Source organism: Pithys albifrons, chromosome 3 (assembly GCF_047495875.1).
Source record: "Pithys albifrons albifrons isolate INPA30051 chromosome 3, PitAlb_v1, whole genome shotgun sequence".
Lineage (NCBI taxonomy): Eukaryota > Metazoa > Chordata > Aves > Passeriformes > Thamnophilidae > Pithys > Pithys albifrons.
The window spans coordinates 92,524,014-92,544,008 of record NC_092460.1 but is presented as its reverse complement, the minus strand read 5'-3'; the positions used below and the strand labels follow the sequence as shown (position 1 = coordinate 92,544,008).

Below are 19,995 nucleotides of genomic sequence, written 5' to 3'. Positions count from 1 at the left end.
CTTCAGAAACAGTCCCTTTCCCGTGTCTTAGCTGCTTAGACAGATTTGATAATATGATCAGGTTTACTTTTTCAGACAGGTAGGATTCAATTTGCCTACCTGCATCTATTTTCCCATGTGTAGATTGTTGGGTGTTGTTGGCCATATCAACATCCACTTAATGTACCTTTAAATCTGGCAGATCAACCTAAATAATCCAGCTACATACTAGTGATTAAAATTAGTTCTGGATTATCTAAGTGCCTACATTAGGCTTATTGGTTGTATCATTAAAATTAAAGCCAAAATGGATTTTGCTTACAAAACAAAGCCAACAAAAATAGATAATGTTTTCCTGCGTTAAGGTGTCCTAACATCTTATTGTTTCAATAGACTCAATAAAAGGCTGTTTAAGAATTGATATCATCTGCAAAACTCCAAAGTGATCAATAAAGTCTTGCCAAAGTTTAAGAGCTAAAATTCATGTAAAAACTTTGCTTCCAGTGGTGGTTTGAAGAAACCATATGGGGTAGACCAGTAAAGAAGAACTCACAGTGTACTATGGAAAAATAATCCATCAAGTTGTTAAGGAGGGAGATAATGTGGGAGGTATCCATAGGAACACTCAGCCTGAGACTTGACACTTCCTCAGGAACTCTGTGATATACAGAGAAGAGGAGACTGAGGGGAGACCTCATTGCAGTTCTCAACCTCTTCATGAGATGGTTGAGCACTGAAACAAACTCCCCAGGGAAGTGGTCACAGCACTGAGCCCTACAGAGTTCAAGAAGCATTTGGACAATGCTCTCCGGACTTGGTGTGGTTCTTGGGGTGTCTTGCAAAGGGCCAGGACTTGCACTCAAAGACCTTGATAGATTCCTTCCAGCTCAGCATTTTCTGATTCTATGATATGTACTGGGGCTGCTCAGAAGAGCTAAGATAATAAAGGCTGTGAAACCAGCCTGTAAAAGTAGCAAGGAACAAGTTTAAAATAAACAAAAAGTGTCTCTACTTCATGAAGCCTGGAGTTTGAAATGTAAAATTTATGGGCAAAATGGAGAAATTTATGGGCAAAAGATCTCATATTGTTAAATGCAGACTTACTACCTGTGGGTCAGGAAGTCAATGGTCCACAGATCATAGTAGGTATTTTGAGAGAATGTCACTACTTGATAGATTTGTTCTTGTATTGGGCTTTATACACTGCCCTCTGCACTTTGGAAGCAGAATATTTGCCTGGAGACATCTGGGATATGACTCAGTACATCTGTTTTTATATGCTCTTCAAACTTATCAGTTGATTTGTTTTTATAGCTAAGCAAGAAGCTGGGTGATTTGAATGATGAATTTGAATGGTGAACATTTAGGGCCAAAGAGATGAACATTTTCAAAAGAGATTTGGAGGAGAGGGAAACGGAACAAAACCAGAACACATGAAACAAAAGTGGAATTGGAAGATTAAGGGAGAAAATAAGATGAGAGAGAGGGAGTCAGATGAGATCAACCTTGATAATCATAGATGGTACATTGTAGAGATACGAGAACCAGCTAGAGGCAGAAATTAAGACAAGGGACTGCTCTCTAAAAACCCACAGTAAGAGCTGTGTTTATAAAAATGGGACCATTTCCCATAGAGGAGGAAAAAAAGGGGGCGGAGGGGGGCGGGTAGTGTACAAAGGAAAATTGAGTTGTCTGGTACAGAGTATTAGGAATAAAAGAAAAAGAACCCTGGAGATTAGAAATAAAAACTAGCTTATTCAGGATAACAAGACTGGAATTTAAAGCCTGGAGCAGGGAAGAAATAAGGATAAGAGACAGACAAGCTAGAGAAGACACATCCCAGGGTTCCAGCTGGGAGGAGTGAAAAGATCAAGCAAAGAAGCTGTCTTGGGCTGAGCTGGCAAAACACCAACTGTCCAGGACAGAGTGAAAGGGTTCCTCCTCCCCCCAACCAGCCAAGGGAAAAAGAAGAGGGAGAGAGGGAGAAAACCACTTCAAACCAGGTTTATGCTGAAACTAACTACATGTATTTATACAGAAAAGGGAAAATTAAGAGAAAACTACAATATAACACACACACAAGTTATGTATAACAAGAAATAACTTTCCACTTCCCAGTAAACACAAATTCTACCATTTTAACAACAAATCATTCTAGAGAAGTCAATCCTTCAGAGACAGACTTAAGCAGAGAGAAAAGCTAAGAACAAACAAACATTAGATCTGTAGATCTAGATCTGTAAGTACTCTAAGAGACACATAGCAAGAAACAGAAAGAGTAACAACAAACATGTTTCTACTTCCCTGAATGCAAACAAAATGCAAGCAGAGGTAGCAGGGGCAGGAGCAAGGCCTGCTCCAAGACAGAAGCTGGATCATGTCCGGCTTGTACCTCGGCCATAGCAGAACTGACTAAGCCACTCCCACACACTGGACTTTACACCCTTTGATGATGTAGTATGGTATGGAATACAATATTATTGGCTGGAAGAAGTCAGCTGTTAGCTAGCTCAGCCCAGCTTAAATCAGCTGACAATCCCAGGCCTAGCTGAACTTTAAAACCTAAACTTAGGCCCACCTGGCCAAACCCATAACAGAAGCTATGAAAAATTTCATAAAAACTTTTCTGTTCTAAAACTGTTGATGAGTCAGAGTGAAAATATTCTGCAGAAAACATTTTCACAGGTTTCAGACAAGCATTTTCCTCAGTCTTCTGATAGCTTTTTCCTTGCTTCTCTGATTTCCCTCTGTCTTGGGAACTCACCCAGGAACCTTCTGGAAAGCACTAAACTCCTGTCTCTTCACCTTGTTCCCTAGCTGAGTCTTAGCTGGCTGCAATTTGAAATATGTAATGTCCTGTGTGAGGGTAATCAGAAAAACCAGAAGAATATATTTTACAGATGTTCTGGTTTGGCTTTGTAGCTTCTAGGTGGTCTATTCTTCAGGAAAGAGGGAACCAAGGGACCTAGAAAGCCACCAGCAGTGGAGACAGACTGCATATTTTCCCCAAGGACTGGTTTTCTGATGAATGGACTTCCCTAACAGTTCAGTGCCTAAGAGTAATTTGGTCTTCCCTACTCAAACCTGTTGACTAATAGCCATGCAGGTGTCTAAGCTGTCCAGATACATACCTTACTTGACAATTGATATCAAAACTGAACAAGGAATTGGGAAGCCCATTTGGAAAAATCATTGCAAATTTCTTCTCTTTTAAACTGTATTTATAATGTAAAGTTTGGGGGGTTTACTTTGTTGTAAAAACAATGGAAAATTTTCAAAAATGTTGACTTCTTGATTAAAGGAAGTTCTAGTTCCTCTACAGTTCTGTTACATGTCTACTGCCATATGCTCCCTTCCAACATTTCAGCAGAGGACAAAATCCCTGAGTTCTGTCATTCTTATTTTAGCCTAGATCTTTGAAACTGAACAACAAAATCCCCCATTTTCTCTCCTGCTGATTCACAGAGGGTGACAGCTTCCTCCTGTTATCAGTTACCTCCTTTTCTTGTTGCTTGTTGAGGTTTGCTCAGTGACTGTGAATATTACAAAACTACTGCTCATCCTATCACAGAAATGCAAATTTTCATTGCTTCTTTTTCTTTTTGAAAAACTTAGGAAGTATCAAAACCAAGCAAACAAAAGAAGCATTGTGCCTGGTAATTCAGTTAATTAATAAGAAATGCTAAAACTTTCATGAATGTGTATCTATAACTCATGCCCTGAAGTATACGTATTATCAAATGCATTTCCCCTAGAAACATGTATAATGAACCTAGAGATCCACAGAATGAGCCAAGTCCTTCATAAACAGAACCTGTTTAGATGGAAAACATGTGGTTGGATGACATATAAGGGAGAGACTTGAACACCCAGCCTGCATAGCTCACACGAGTGCTGGAGCTATTCCTTATCCTCCCCACTCATCATGGCTGGGTGAGCAAAAGCCACAAGACCAGATACAACTCTATATTTCTCATGAGAGAAATATCAGGAGTGAGATTTCAGACCAATTCTACATTTTAGGTTAGACTACAACTGAGGTCACAAACAAGACCTCTGGACTTTTTCACACACTAGCTCAGAGTTACAGCCTACATGCAGGGCACCTTCTGATTTCCATGGACTTCATTAGAGCTGATACTTCACCTGCACAAAGCTCTTTCTCATAGCTTAAAACTTGATCTTCTGTTCATCATTGGGAACCAGTAGGTGAACAAATTGTTCACCAACATTCAAGACGGTCTTCTAGTTTCCATGTCCCATGATACAGAAGAGGGGGAAGATTGAATTTTCACAGGGCTTTCTTTCTATTGGGAAAATGGCTCTTTATATAATGTTATGGTCACTGTTTCTTGTCTCTGTGTAATGAATTAGAGATCAATATTTCTGAATGTTTCATTTTTGCTAGCAAATGCAGTATGTTAATATGCACATTGATAATTATTTATTTTTTTTTCCCCCAGATTCTGCTTGTCTGCAATGGAGGGAAGTTTATGAAAAAGATACTGATTGGGGAAGCTTATATCTGGCTTGACAAAGTGGATCTAAGGAAAAGAATAGTAAACTGGCACAAACTGTTGGTCAGCTCCACACAAACACACTGAGCAGAGCTGTCTGCTTAGGGCACAAAACCTGCAGAGTCTGCTCTAAACAGCATCACTCCAAGACTATAGTTTGATATCATTGTGTTTAGCTAGTCTTTCAGAATACAAAGTAGAAAAGAGCAGTCTCTGGGCTACATAGCACACTTAAATGAGGGCTAGTACACTTGTTTTTGCTGCAAAAGACAGCAAAAGAAAACCTGGGCCCAGAAGTTAAAGTGAGGCTGTTTGAAATGAAGACTGAAACGAGGGCTCCATGTTATTGGACTCTTTGTGAAGACAGTAACTGTGAAGGAAATGACGAAGGCTGGAGGCAGGTGTTAACACAGAGTTCGGCTGCAGCTGGAGGCAGTGTGATGGAAAGTGCAGTCTGGTGTTCTGTGCAACCAGAAGGAGATCATTTTATGCAAAAGCACCTAGGGTGACTGACTTTCCAAATCTCACTTATCAAAAGTGCAAAACTCGCTCCTCTGCACCTTAGGATATCTGATAATTTGCTGTAGTGAGATTATGCCACTTGACACAAACTGCAAGGCGTTTGCAAGAGTGGTAATGTTATTTTACTTTTTTTTTCCTTCTTTTTCCTTCAAAAACTATGCTGTGGAGAATCAGATCTGATTATTTCATTTGTTTCTGTGTGTTAGCAATGGATATAAGCCACTCTTCTAGAATGTGATAAATAAAACTGTATTAACAATCTATAATTTGGGATGTGATTCTAAACAGAAAAGGCAGGTTATAAACCACAATACATCAGAAAGAAAAAATGCTGTTTCAATGTCAGTGACACTGTACTTAACCCACCCTTTGAATCAGGAGGTCTAAAACAGTTTGCAGTTTAAGAGACCTAAGCACTGGGACTAACACAATTATTTCAGTTAGTCCTTCCATTTTCCAGCAACCAGTCTTGTTCTGAAACTGAATGCAGACAATGAATTCTAGGCTATTTAGTGGGCACTTTGGAGCACTAGACCCACCATGGCAACACCGACCTGCTCTGTGCAGGGCTCTGTATCAACACTCGTGACACTTGAAAGGGGAAGGGACAGCAGGGCAGTTCCTGAATGGATGCTGCTGCATTAGAGAAAATGAAGAACATCCTCTTGCTATATCAGGTGAATGTCTGAGTATAATCCATGCAAAAGCATGGTTTTTCAGGAAAGAAGCAAATAGGAAGGTAGCTGGCAGCATTTAAAGCTGTGTCAGCACTTTGATGCCTAAAGTCCCACTTTCAGGAGTTTGAAGCTGAACAGTTAACTCACTTGGGAGGAAACTGCTGCCTAGTATGGCTTAGGCTGGTTGTTGTATCTTCCCTTGTACCATTTTTGAAGAAGGGAGAGTTTTTTCTCCCATTCCTGAAAGTGTAGCAGTTCCATTAAAAACCAAGAATCAATAAAATACTAACTCCCACGTTACTCAGAAGTAATTTAAAATTGCACAGCTTCATTAAAAAGAAGTTTCCCTGGAAATATTGTCACATGGCCTTTGCATACTTAAAAAGAAAATTTTCAAATTTCTGCATATCAGATATTTATTTTCCTTGCCCATTAAGGACTTTTTACAAATTATTTAGTGTACATTCTCAAATATTTTCTGAATATATGTAGTACATTTCCACAGGTTTTGAAATAAAAATGTTCTTCTGGAAAAGACTTTAAAAAAACCCCAACAAAAAACCAGAAAAATTACACTTAGATTATTCAGTAATTGGATTACCATGAAAAAGCTACACCATTTAATCTGGTGGCACTTCTCACGTATAGTTTTTTGTTTATTTTATCAACTTAAAATAACCACATGAAACAGGATATGAGAAGAAACATGCAGAAGGCATTAATGCTACACACACCAGGGAAACTCCTTTTATTGGTAACCTGCTGGTCACCTGCTTAACTTGCAAGCAGAGCAATCTTACCAAAATCTTATTAGCTATCTTAGAAATACAACATCACTGACAGTGGAAGTAGAATGTGTGCTTTAATGTCAAATTTTATGCTTTCACCAGTATACGTATACCCTACCTTCACATATTTTAAAAACAATCCACTGGATTTATTGTAAAAATTCTATGTTTTGACGTTGTGTATGTTATTATATGAAAATACTTCAATGACAAAATCCCCTATTGAACCAAAAAATTCTATATATGATGTATGTATTGCTCTTTTGGTGGGTTATCTTGCATTTCTGGTGGCTATACTGTGTTTTTCCTTTGAAAAAACAGCCCCCTCTCAAAAAAAAAAAAAAGTGTGTGAAGTGCAAGCCATGATTGTGCACAGTGATGGTAATTTTGTTCTTGCTAAGATTTGTTATAAAGGCAGCAAGTCATGCTAGTAGTTGCTATGGAGATTTCCAACAGGAATGAGCAGGATCTGGCTGCCTTACTGGAAGCCTGTAATCATCACTCTTAATTGCGAAAGTGGACAGGCTTGCTTTGCTCTCACACACATACAAATGTGGCCAATAGTTTTAGTGAATAGCCTTGTTGGGTGGTATAGCTTCAGCTGTAAGGAACAGCTACCTCTGAGGGTAATCAGCTGTTAACTGGTTTAATTCAAGCATCTTTGACTCTCTGAACAACACACAAAATGTTTCTGCATGTTGAAATAGCAGTTTTGGGCTCCCGTCATGAAACACAAAGAGTAGGGTTTGTGAGGAACATGGCACTGCCTTGGCCAGCTGCAGGGCTCCTTCGGCATCACCCAGGGAGGGCTTGTGTCAGACCTGGGCCCCCGCACTCGATCTTTCCAAGGCAGCATCATTCATAGGTCAGAGAATGCTACCAAAGTGTGCCAAGTTCGGTTTTTTGACCAAATTTCTAGGTTGTACTGAAATCACTCTATGCAACACATTCATGTTTGAATGCATAGTTCCTTTTTTTTGTTGTTTATTTGTTTTATGAATGAAGTCAGGAAAAACTCTCTTGTAACTATGTTTTTAAAAAAACTAATCAAAGTAGGACTATCAGTATTTTTTTTACTTTTTGTATATATCTCAGTATATTTTTTTTGCTTTTTTCTCATTAATTTTTTGTTTATTTTTTCTGGCCAAAAGTGCTTAGATGTGGCAACAGCTTTTATAATTTCTGAGTAATTGATTGTTGATTTCACACATTTCTATAATTGCTTTAAAGATGCATATTGCAGGGAGGCAATAGCAGAGGCATTTTAACTTTTTTAATTCATAAATCTGCTGAGACAACAGAAATTGAAGCTGCTTCTTTGTTCAAGGCCTTGTATAGTGGAAACAAGCTGAAAAATGAGCAAAAGCACAGTGTGTGTTTTTATAAATGGCAGGAATTTATAATGTTATCATTATTGTGTACGCATCCAATGAGCAGCAAACAGCCACTTTTTTTTTCCAGGTTAAAACTAGACATGAGGGTTTCTATGATGAATGTTGAGCTAGTTCTTTATCATTCCACTTTAAAGGGATAGTATCCAGGGGCAATGAGTACTGCTTCTTTATTATTACCCATGTTTTTACATTACATGGATCCTGTGAGGAAGAAACAAAAACCAGTTGAAGTCAATAACAACCAATCTATTGACTGGAACTGGCTTTAAATAAATACTAGGGAAATATTTGAGTTATTTTTCTGGATGCTGAGTGTTTGCATGGTTAGGTTGTGGGATATGGTAGCTGGTAACCAGCTGATATTCTTACTTTGAGGATGATGATAAAGAAAAAGAAGACATCTATTATATTGTAAGCTAGTGTGTGCCCAATAGAGATTATTTAATTAGGATTTAGTTTCATGGAGATATCGTAAAGATGATAATAGTATTTTTTTAAATTATTATTTGAATCATAACTGACACTATTTTTAACTAGTTTATTTTCATTGCTACAATGTTGAATGTCCCAGATTCATTATTTGAGTATATATCTAGATATGTACATACATATGTGAATAGCAGAGAAAATTTGTGTGAGTGTAACTTATAAAGGTAATGAAACAGAGAGGAAATTTAGCATAAGTATCCACCTACATTATATTTAAACTTTAGTCCTACATGCCTTGTGAATTTGTGGTTCACCTGGCATGTAGGATGAATTATTCTTTATGAATACATGTTGCCTTTAGTAGGAAAATAGAAAGAATAAATGAGACCGGATACTCTCTCTTTAAATCATAAGAAGCATTTTAATGTTTTCTATATGTTCTGTTTTATTAATTTTAAAAAATAATAAGCAAATACATCGATGAGCTCAAAAGTTATAATATATATAGATATCCATAACTCAGATTATTTGAGCAAGAGCTGTTTTCTTAATTTGTTACCTTGTAAATAAGTATACATTTTTGTAAAGCAGACTGAGTTTAAGTTATTAACTCCATCTGACATCCAAGCATGTGAGTGTGTCCTTACTCGATTGTATCTTATAGATGTTCAGTGATGTGCTCAGGTGCTCAATGATGGCTGATTAGCGTGTGTGCTGTCATGCTACAAACAAGGTGTACAGCATACGCAGTGTTTAAAAAAATCCAAAAAACACACAAAAAAAAAGCAAAAGCAACAAAAATAAAAAGATTACTCCTTGAAGAAATGTAATGTTTCCACAGTGAATGTTGCATGCATCGATGGTGGTTTGCTGATATTCATTTTGGTTTGAATTTCTTTTAATTTTTATTTTGCTTCCAGAATCATAAGGAAAAAAAAACAACAACAAAACAAAACAGACTTGTTCTAAAAGTTGTAAAAAACAAAACAAAAGCAGTATGAGAATTGTATAAAAATGCTTGTAAATCTGTCCCAGTTTTATCTTTATGTATAAATCCATGCCATGGTTTCGTGATTGTATACAGGATGTACCTTGAGAACTTATGCAAATTGTGCTCTCTAAAGGCTGTTATCCTGGTCTGACAAATAAATATTTAAAATATCTGGTTTTATTTCTTTTTCCTAATTAACATGAAAACCTATTTCCCATTTGTTGGCCACAGTGGTTTTATGGTAAGGCTGTACACACTCCCATACTCATCAGCCCTATTTCAGCATTAGTGTACCTTCCAGGGTATCACTCATGTCTCATGTTTTGTTTTGAAATAAGGAATAGTTCATGAACATTTTTCTCCAAGTGAGTCAGAAACAGAATCACTTTCAACTTGTTGATATCTTCATGCAGACTCATCTCTGGCATCCTATATAGACAACAAATATATGTTCATACATCAGTACAGTTTAGGAATGTCCAGGGGTTTGTCTCCTCACTGTGAAAAAAGAGTGAATTACAAATGTAACATAACTCCATTTCCTTGTAAATTCCCAGTGAAGACAAGAATAAGAAAGAATCTGATAAACCCTGATGGAGTTTTCTCTGGCTCTTTCCTCCAATGGAAAGAAGGTTTCCATGAACAATACATTGTAGAACTTACTATAAACAAGAAATAATTTTTTTCGGCAGTCACTTTTATATTACTGAATTTTACCTGACTTGTCGAACATCTGTGAGGTCTTCTCATTGAGCCTGTACTTCTGAGTCATGTCTAGATCCATATTATACTTCCATAGTTTCCAACTTTGTTACAAATAATAAAGAATAATAAAAAAAATCATGCTCCCCCAGTAAACTAAATTGTTGCTTGAGTCTGGCACCCGGAAATTTTTTGTGTCAGTTGATGCTGTTTTCTCAAACAACATAATGGGAAATAGGCAACACCTCTGAGGATGCCTCGAGAAAAAGGATGCCCTTTTTCATATTAACCTACTTGCTACAGCACTGACATAGGCTGACTTCTATTAATGCCCATCAGGAGCCAAACTCCAGTCTTCCCAGTACCTGCCTTAATCACTAAGTTATACCTTCAGGGTACTTTGGGTACCTCTCTCTGAGAAAATAGTCATGGCTATAAACTCTTCGTCCCACACTCAGCCTCAGTTTTCTGCATCCTCTTTTATTTTGATGAGAAAACTCCTGCCCAGTATGCTGGCTCTCTGGAAATGGTTAGAAACCATTTCTGAAGTGTTAAGGGAGAGAGAGCTGACTGTAATTAGCTGCTGTGAAAGCTGTAGGTGACCTCAATCTATCTCCAGGAAACTACTTTACAGAGAGAAAATCTCAGTGCCCCTTCACAGAAACGATGATTAAATAGCACACTTCTCTTTAAATAATTAACAATATTTAAGAAAAATGTGTGTTTACTCTATTAGAGCACTCAGCAAAGTGCACAGCATGCACAAATTATTTCCTCACAGTGCTGTTGTGGCTTTTAACCTAGAAGCTGCCTGGGGTATAATATGTGAAAGTGGGAACTGGGCAGTTCATGGAATACTTTTTAAAAAGGCTGGACTTAAAATCCATATGGAGACAAGACATTGGAAAATATGTGCAGAGATTCAGCTTAGCATTCTAGCTTTGAGAACAAATCTCTCTGGAACTCTAGCAAAAGTATTGCAGCAAATATCTTTAACATTATTGTTTGCGGACAAAGAATTGTGAAGAGAGGCTTGAGAGCGTTGGATGTCCTTGGGTTGGGGAAGGTAAGGTTAACAGGGGACTTACATACACCCTCACTATTTCCCTATGTAACCCAAATTAATTATCCTTGACTGGTATTTTAGAATAAAAATTTTATACTTTTAGAACAGGCCATTTGTAAGGAAGTCCTGATAATGCCAAGAAATTTCTGCATCCTTATGATAATATAAGGGACCTTTTGATTTTTCAGCCAGTTACATTTGAAGAATTACCAAGAACGATAATGATTATTATAAAAGCTAGCCACCTGTTTCACCCATGGAATCTACAGGAAGAAGGAAATGCTATTCCCTTTCTTTTATAAGAAAGGAGCTGAAGCACAAGAAGGCTACAAGTCTTTTTCAAAGGTCTTCAAGTTACCACCACTTGTACATTTCTCCTTTGCTCATGTCCTTACTAAGTCCTTTCCTCTAAGAGGAAATGAAATAAAAGAAAATATCATTTCAACTCTGTTCTGAGAATCAAATTAATAAAACCTGAAATAATTTTTTGTATCTAAAGAGAGGAGGTCAGAACAGAAGCTGCAACTAAAGGGCAGGGAACAGTCATTTTGACAGCAAGTGTCTGGAGCTTGCATGTTGACTTTGAAGCAGATTTGGGCTGAACACATTTGGGCAACTTCTCAGAGCTGCTTGCAATCTCTGCTCTAATTCACTGTAGTAATACCAGGCTCATTTTCATCAATGGCTTTGAGAATTCTGAGATTTTGCAACCTGGGGGCACTTTATTCTTGCTTCTTCCTGGGCATTCAAAAGATGGAATACAAAAATGTATAACATTAGCTACTTGAAAGCTAAGACTGACTTTGTTGGACTATATGCTGTTCTCAGTCTCAACTAGTGAGACTTCAGGGCATGGTAGAATTTAGTATTATTTTCCTCTTTTTATTATCGCATTATAGGTAAAAGGATGCAGGCATGCAAACTTTTAAACAGCTCTCCTACAAGAGTTCTCGATGTCATCTTTATTCAGTTAATACTGGTGCTCTCTGCACTGTTTCTACATAGAGAGGTTTTTCATTCTAATTCTAGTATATACTACACAGGCAGGAACCCCTCATCAAGTTCACTCCTTGTCTCCCACAAGTATATGGCGATGGTTCTTCAACTCCTTGGCTTAGATTAACTGTATGTTCAAGCACAGAAGAGCAGCATAGCCTTAGAGGCCTGCATTGTAGGCATTTAAATTTAGGTATAATAAATCCCACTGAGTAAGTCTTAACCATCATCACAAAACTGCAAGTCAAGGAGCTTACACCTTTAGGAGCAATAACAATGCCTGGTAAGCATGTCAGAGTGATGGGGTTTGATTAAAATAGAACCCGTACATAGTTAGAAATCCCTTTTTTATGACAGACAGACTAATTGATACTCTATGATGTAGCTTTAGGAAAAAAATCCCAGAGCTCCAAACTTTGTTTGACAATGCTCACAAAAAAGAATAAAAGGTTAATCTGAGCTATTCAGGACACTGGGGTACATCTAAAGCTATCTGAAATGAATACCTTTTGTTGTTTTGCTGAAAGTCCAGAATTTCTCTGATAAGCAACTGTATGTGATTCTAATTATTTTAGCATATTTTAAATTACGTAGTGTACTAAAGAGGCATAGAACGTGTACAGCATGCACCTCTGAAAGCTCAGAAACACACACACAAAAAAATTAATCATGCAATTTCTTCAAAAATCTTTCAGCTAAAGTTTAAAATATTTTAAATGACTGAATAATAACAATCCTGGAGTCGGTGTTCCCAGGAAGAAATATATTGCTGACTTACCTACCTCTAAAGAGTAGGTAATGAAAAATATGGCCTCAGTCCCTGAAAGAGCAGTGCCTTGTGATGTGGATCACAGCAACATTTACATACAGGTTTACATAACAAGAAAAAAGCAAGTCTGTGCTTTCTTAATGATGTGTTTATGGGGAACGATAGCCTGAATGCATTAAAAGTTTATTGAAATCAATAAACAGGCTTCAAAATTACATATGACAAGATTTTCTTGAGTAAAAGCTTGTGTTTGGAGCAAGTGCTCTTTTCTCATTCATACTATGATGCTTATTAAGATTTATTATGATTTTACAGACGATGTAGTTTTACTGCCATGAGGCTTCTCAAAGTCTCAGTGAGGATGAAATTAGGTTTATCATTTCCATTATGCTTATTTTCTACATCTTGATATGATCAACACAAAGAGTAAATATTTGAGGGCATAATAAATCAATGTGCCTACACAGAAATTCCAAAGGGCAATATTAATCATTATAATAAGCTCTCAAAGACAAGGCTTAAACACATAATATCATCAGTTTAACAATGAAGTAGTTGCTAGTATATAGGTCAACAGAAGAGTCAAGGGAAACAGAAAAAAATCTTTGATTGTAGCGTTAAGGAAGGAGTAATGTAACAATATTATAAAGTCTGATGCCCATGGGAAAAAATATTCTTTGTATCCCTGTATTACCTTGAAATATTTTTATGGTCACATCTTTATGCATGTTCCAGATAGAAGAAATAGAGAGTCTCTGCAAAATATTTTCCATATATATATATATATATATATATATAATTTTTTTTTACAAAAGTACTTAGCATTTAGGAAAAGAACATCAAGAGATGAAAGGTTCACACTGACACTTTCAGTTCTGTTTTTTAATATCAGTTAAGAATGCTAATGCAGCAAGTGAAAATAATAGAGCAGTATTTTCTATTTTTCTGAAGCTCTTAGAAACATTTCTGGTACAGCAACACCAAGTGACAATGTCAAGCTGCAGCCTTTAAGCCAGAGCTGACTGACTTAGTTTAAGATCTGAAGCATTAGAGTTTGCTCTGATTCAGCACTGTGGTATCAGTCACCTTACTGCGTGGGGGGCTTTAAGCAGAAAACACACGTACACACATGCCCACACACCTGCTTAAAATTCTGACACACTTAACCTAGTTACATAGCAAAAGATAACACATTAGAGATGGCTGATGAGTTACAGCAGCAAAATATTGGGAATGGCAAATAAAAGAGAAGGGCTTGGTCTCTACCAGAGGAGGAGCAGGACCTGCTGCACATACTCAACAGCTCTGCCCAGGTGCAGCACCCTTAACCAGAGAAACAGGGCTGGAGGGATCCCACTCTCCCTCTTCTGCCTCTGCCTTCTTCCCCTGCAGGAGCTGCCGCTGTCCTTCAGGCCTTCTTGTTATCTCCTTTGTGTTTTCTTGCTTTATGGGGTGCTTTATATGTAATGAGTACACATTATTTGTTGTCTCTGCTGTGCCTGGGCCAGGTTCTGCCAAGCTCTCAGAGCTGCACCACTTCAGTGAGCAGATGGGATTTGCATTCATGCCCTTAGGACCCCTGGTGTCATACTGTGCTTGCACTCTTGAGCCCTCTGCTTATAGACAGGAAAAAAGACAGTACCAATGACTTGCTTGCCTTGGAATTAAATCTAGTCAGTAATTACAAATCTCTAGTGGATTCAGGCCTTTATTTAATTGCACAAAAATTTAATCCTTATTTAAATGACTGTGATACTCTTTATGTCTACACTCACTTAAGAAAGAATCCTGGAGCCCAGTGAAAATCTCTGTGGACTTAACCTAATGGGGCAGTGCCCATAGGGCACCTTCTCACAGCCACCAGAACCAGCCATGTAGCTACAGCACCTGTTTAAGCCTCACATGACAGCAGGGCATTCACTAAATTGCTCAAAATCAAGAGCAGTAGGGAACTAAACTTCTTAAAATTTAATGTTGCAAATTTAATTCATCAGAATTGAATGTTAAGCCTGAATAAAAAATGCCATTGTAGATTAATTAAACATTAACAAAAAAAAATGAGTGGGATGTTGCTTTTTAAGAGAAAAAGTGCCCTTTAAATACATCCTTCTCAGTCCAGCGCAGCTGACTTTTTTGTGTTAGGAAGTATTAGCAACCCAGGAAGGCATCTGTAAAAATTATATGCTGGAGTCTCTATCAACATTCCTATTGTACTTGTATGTATTCACATGGTTAAGCAGTCACCCTTGCAAGGAATCAGACACAATAGAGTATGGTCTTTTAAAAATTAACAGTTGTGAGCACAGGTTTTTGAAGTATATACTTTTTCATATCTTTATAGATGGCAGAAAAACTAAGCAAGCATATGGGAACTCCGGGTTATGTGCAGAAGTTGCTGATTTAGTTCTGTACTAACCAGTACAGAAATGATAACAATTTTGAACAGATATTTTTATTTGTAGAAAAGGTATTAATTATTACCAAGATTCCCTGGTGTTCTTAGTTTTAATATTACTTTTTAATTATAGTCTTGAGTCTGTGATCCTTTTCCAGTATCAGATACAGGACAGCCAGTCTTTGAAAAACTTGATTCAAACTTCAAAAGAATATGAAGAATGCTGACTAGGAAAGAACCCAAAGATATGAGCATAAGGAGTTAGCAAACTCTCTGAGGAAGAAAACCCAGGGGCTAGAACACTCCCTGTAAGTATGTGCTATAATTTTTATTTAGAACAGAGTTGAAGATGAGGACAATATGATTACCTCTTATAGTGATATAAATATGGTGATAAAATGAGGGGGGAAAGGACCCTTACCTAAAATTATTAACTAAAAATAAATATTCATAACCATTTTATGCAAGATTTCTGCTTTTAATTTCCATGTATTTTAAATATTAATAACCACGGTGTGACTACCTAGAAGAACCCTGTTAAATAATTTTCATCTTTTATTTAGAATAAAGGCCATTTCAAATGTCGAACCCTAAATTGCACATCAGATGTTTTTTTCTGCTTTTAACGGTTGTGGATTTTAAAGTCAGCAGCAGATGGCAGCAGTGCCAGCAGCACGGCCCTCAGGTTTTCTCATCAGATATTCAGGCTAGAGACAGAAAGTTTTGTAACTTGCAGTAGGCTTCAGGGGGAGATGCTATCCTGTCTTATGAGTCTGCACCTTAATTCTATGGCAAAAATTTAACAGAAGTATAAAATTATACTTTTTTTCTTAGAAAATGTTATGTGGAAACATGCCATTGCAAATGTTCTCTTAGCCATGTTGGGGCAGAAGAATTCTTGGCTTTATAGCGTAGCAAAGGTTGTGAGTGGATCTAATACTCTAATTTTTTTTTCAGTAAAATTTTTGTCATTAAAATGACCAAGAAATTCATTAGACCAAGAATTTTGAAGCAAGGACGTAACATAAACAAGATGCAATCAAGACACATATTTCTTGAATGTGTATCTGAGGTTCTGTGGTAGCCTTTTTACAAGCTTGAGGTGCTTCAGACAGGCGAAGCTGATTTTGGGGTTTTTTTTAATGAAGCATTTTCACACAAAGGGTTATTTTTTGAAGGAAAAATAACAGGAAAAGGTACCTTTTAAAAATAACCATTGCAACATTAACTGCTTGCTAAGGCTCTCATACTCCTACACACTTTGCAAGTCAAATTAAACAGCATTGTTAATAGTTTTCATGATGATGCTTGACCCTACTCAGAACAAGAAATAGTGTTTTGTGGAACACACCAGCCATTTACTCTCTTCTGTCAAAACTCAAGATAAAAGAGCATTCTGTTCTCAAAGGGAAGTCCTCAGACAATTTTACAACATACTTGTATTCATGTATCATCATGACATGATAATAGACTATTGGTGTCTGTAGAGGTGTGGCAGAACCTTTAGGTGCAAAAAACCATGAATCTGAGACCAGCATTCATCAGTTTCTTTGTCTTTATGCATGTGCTTCTGCTTTCACAGTAATATCTTTCCCAGATCTAGAAATAATTAAATTATTAATTAAAGTTGGTGGAATCATGCTGTTGAAGATTCCGCAGGATCAAAAGATATTTTCTGCCAATAGGGACCTTAGAAGGTTGTGCCTTGAGCATTTTGTCAGCTCTGTTGAGTCGAAGCATGAAGCAGAACAGTAAATATTATGGAAAACTTCACCACATCATGGCAACATATACTTTCTAACCTCAAAACTGATTTTCTTTACTCAGTCATTGGCTGTTGGATGTAGATTTGACTATTCCATGCTGCCAGGGAGGGAGAAGAGAAGGCTTGACTATGGAAGCAAAGGGAGGAAAAATCTGCCTGTTTTCACTGAGTGATTCCACAATGACATGGAACACACTGCGAGTAAGACTGTACACATACCAAAGTGCAACTGCTTCTGAGCCTCTTCAAAAATTCATCAACATTTCTGTTTCTGTATAATTTTTCTGCTTTAAAAACATTTAAATAGTATATATCCACTCCTTCAGCCACAATTAATGTACCCCAAGCACAGGGGAATTCTGGTAATCAAAATGCCCTGGAGATGGAAACTTCAAGGGGAGCACACAGTTATCTTTTCTGATTGGATTCACCAGTTTACCAGTTACGAGCAAACATTCCTTCTTGCCAGGAGATGGTGCCCTAACTCCATAAAACGTGGATACATGTTGCTTTCACTAGGAAAAGGAGTACACATTTTAACACCACTATGCAGAATTTTTAAACCTTAAACAGTTGAGATGAGAGGGAAATCTACCCGTAAAATGTCGAGCCCCAAGATTGTTTCAGTTCTGAATGTTTCATAAATTTCTCTGGTTTGGGGAGTTTGCTTGCTTGCTGCTTTGTTTTCTGTATAGGAAACTACTCACACAAATAGTTAAGTCTAGTACATAATCCAGAGCTTGATTTCCTTGTCTTGGTTTGTTCTCTGCCTTAGTTTACTTCAGAAAATTTGGGGCTTTTAAATTTTTTAATTAATTTATTGAAACTACAGATAGAGGGATGATCTAAATACTGATAGCTCTTAGGATCTGATAGTGAAAGAACCAGATAAATATTTTGGATTGGTACATAAAGTAGCATCCTTGATTGCAAGATTAGTTTTAAAACACCCAGTGAAAACAAAACTTCTTTGAGAGTATTAGGATCATTCCAGAACCTCCTCTCCTGTAAATGTAGAGATTTTTCAATCCAGCATTTTGCAGGAAGTTGGAATGGCCCACATGAATACACAAATGCTTTGCACTTTTCCTTGTGCTTTTCATTTTCTTGTTCATTTGGAAATATTTTAACCTTAAAAAAACACTAACACCCTGCTTACCAGTGTTTTACAGAACTTGAAAAAAATAGCAAGAGCTATTGCCATTTGTCAGTTTCTTAAACAAAGACTTAACATAACAAAAAAAAAATTAAAAAAAATCAGTCATGAGTTCCATAATTCAGCAGAGTTGTAAATATTTTCCAGGCAATTAACATCTGAACTTTTTTGGATTTGCTACAGGGTTGCTGATTAGAACTGAATGTTTTCTAGGATGAGCAATTTGGTCACGAAAGAGTCTTACTAGATGGATCAAAGTGCACTGTTGAATTAGACCTAGATTAAACAAATCTGTTTAAACCCAGGCATGGGAACAGCCTGAGGTGCTGGAGCACTCCAAGGATACATTCCTGAGTGTTCACATCGGTAACCTGAGTCTCACCTGAGGTCAGGTTATTCACAGAATCTGGCTGCCTTTTAAGCAGGTGCCACAGAGACCCTTTTAAAGCAAATCCCAGTTTTTCTAGCATACTCTTGATGATACACAGGAAAACCCAAGCTGGGTACCCTATGGTCTATCTCTACTACTTATAGACTCAGAGATTTACAGAGAACCTCCTTTCCCTACCAAAACTCTAATGGCTGACAGAAGTGAAATCTTACACACAGCATATTCTAGGTTTTATGTTTCCTTCTGTCATGCTGCCAATTACTAGGAGCTACTGTCAAGTGTAAACCATAGTCTCGTAGTGGCATCAGCCTAAAGTTATTTATCCATCTTTGCTAAATTTATTATGCATTTTATGCAGTTTCCTACAATTGTCTTGGTTCCTTCTCTCAGAATTTTTAGCCAGTGACCCACATCAAAAACTTAAGGTATTGACAGACCCAAGGAAACAAATTCCAGATTTCTTGAAGATAACTATCTGCAGAGTTCTTTTAGATGCAAAACAATTTCATGTCACCTTAAAGGATAATAATGTTCATTATTATATTCTCACAACTGACAAAAACATATTTATGCAAAATAATTATTACTATTAAAAATGTTCAACAATAAAAGAGTAATAATTCTCTATATTTTTAGTGAGAAATTGCTGGAAATACTTAAATGCAATATTAAAGCTTATTCATGCTTTTTACTGAGATTGCAAAGCCTCAGTCTTGACACTTGTCTGGCTTGTTTACCTGGCTGTATTTTAACTTAGCAGTGGAGTCTGGAGCTGCACAGAGATGCTCTTTGGGGTAAAAAGGAGAACAGATAGATGTGGCATTTTGTGTCTAGTATGCACAAGGATCATGGTATAGAGTATATTTGGGTGTAGTGTGGAGGTGCAGAACTACGAAGACAGAAAGGTGTAAGTTTGTGTTAGCAAACATCTAGAAATGGTGCCATGTTCTGACCTGGTGGGTGATGTGATAGCAAGCCAGTGCAGGATCTCAACAAGGCTTGATAGCAAATGGCTTAGTAAGACAACTGTTTTCATAGGACAGAATAAGGAAAGTATACACAGGGACTAAATCCTTTCGGATTTCAGATCCTTGGAAGCCAAACAGCTGCACAAAGCTAAGCAAATCCCATCCATGGAGAGATGCTTTCCCTTGTGGTCATCTGAGATGTTATATAACTTCCTTGTGAGAAAACAACTCTGCTCCTAAAGGATGTTCTCATGAGAACTTCCTCACTGTACTGTCAGATATAGGCAAGGCCAAACAGGTCTCAGTGCCAGACACAGCCTGCTCCCGATATGTCTTACGTAGATACAAGCACGAGGAAAAAGAAACCATTGCCATGAACATCATATTCCTCCTCACAAAGGATGCTGGCAACTCACTGCCTACTGCTACCAGAAGGAAGCTGCCAGCTTCAGGAGCCAGTGTAGGAATAGAATGAGAATCACCCCTGGAA

The 19,995-nt window shown here is 37.4% G+C and overlaps 1 protein-coding gene across 10 annotated transcripts in view; it reads left to right on the top strand.

Annotated features, from left to right (window-relative positions):
- PCLO (piccolo presynaptic cytomatrix protein) overlaps positions 1-9,461 on the top strand; it is a 341,027-nt gene extending 331,566 nt beyond the window's left edge. For all 10 annotated transcript variants that reach the window (XM_071552738.1, XM_071552733.1, XM_071552734.1 and 7 more), the window contains one exon: positions 4,443-9,461. In XM_071552738.1, the coding sequence (XP_071408839.1) occupies positions 4,443-4,583 (141 nt within the window). In that variant the 3' untranslated portion in view covers positions 4,584-9,461. The remainder of the gene's footprint in view (positions 1-4,442) is intronic.
- The last annotated feature ends 10,534 nt before the right edge of the window (positions 9,462-19,995 follow it).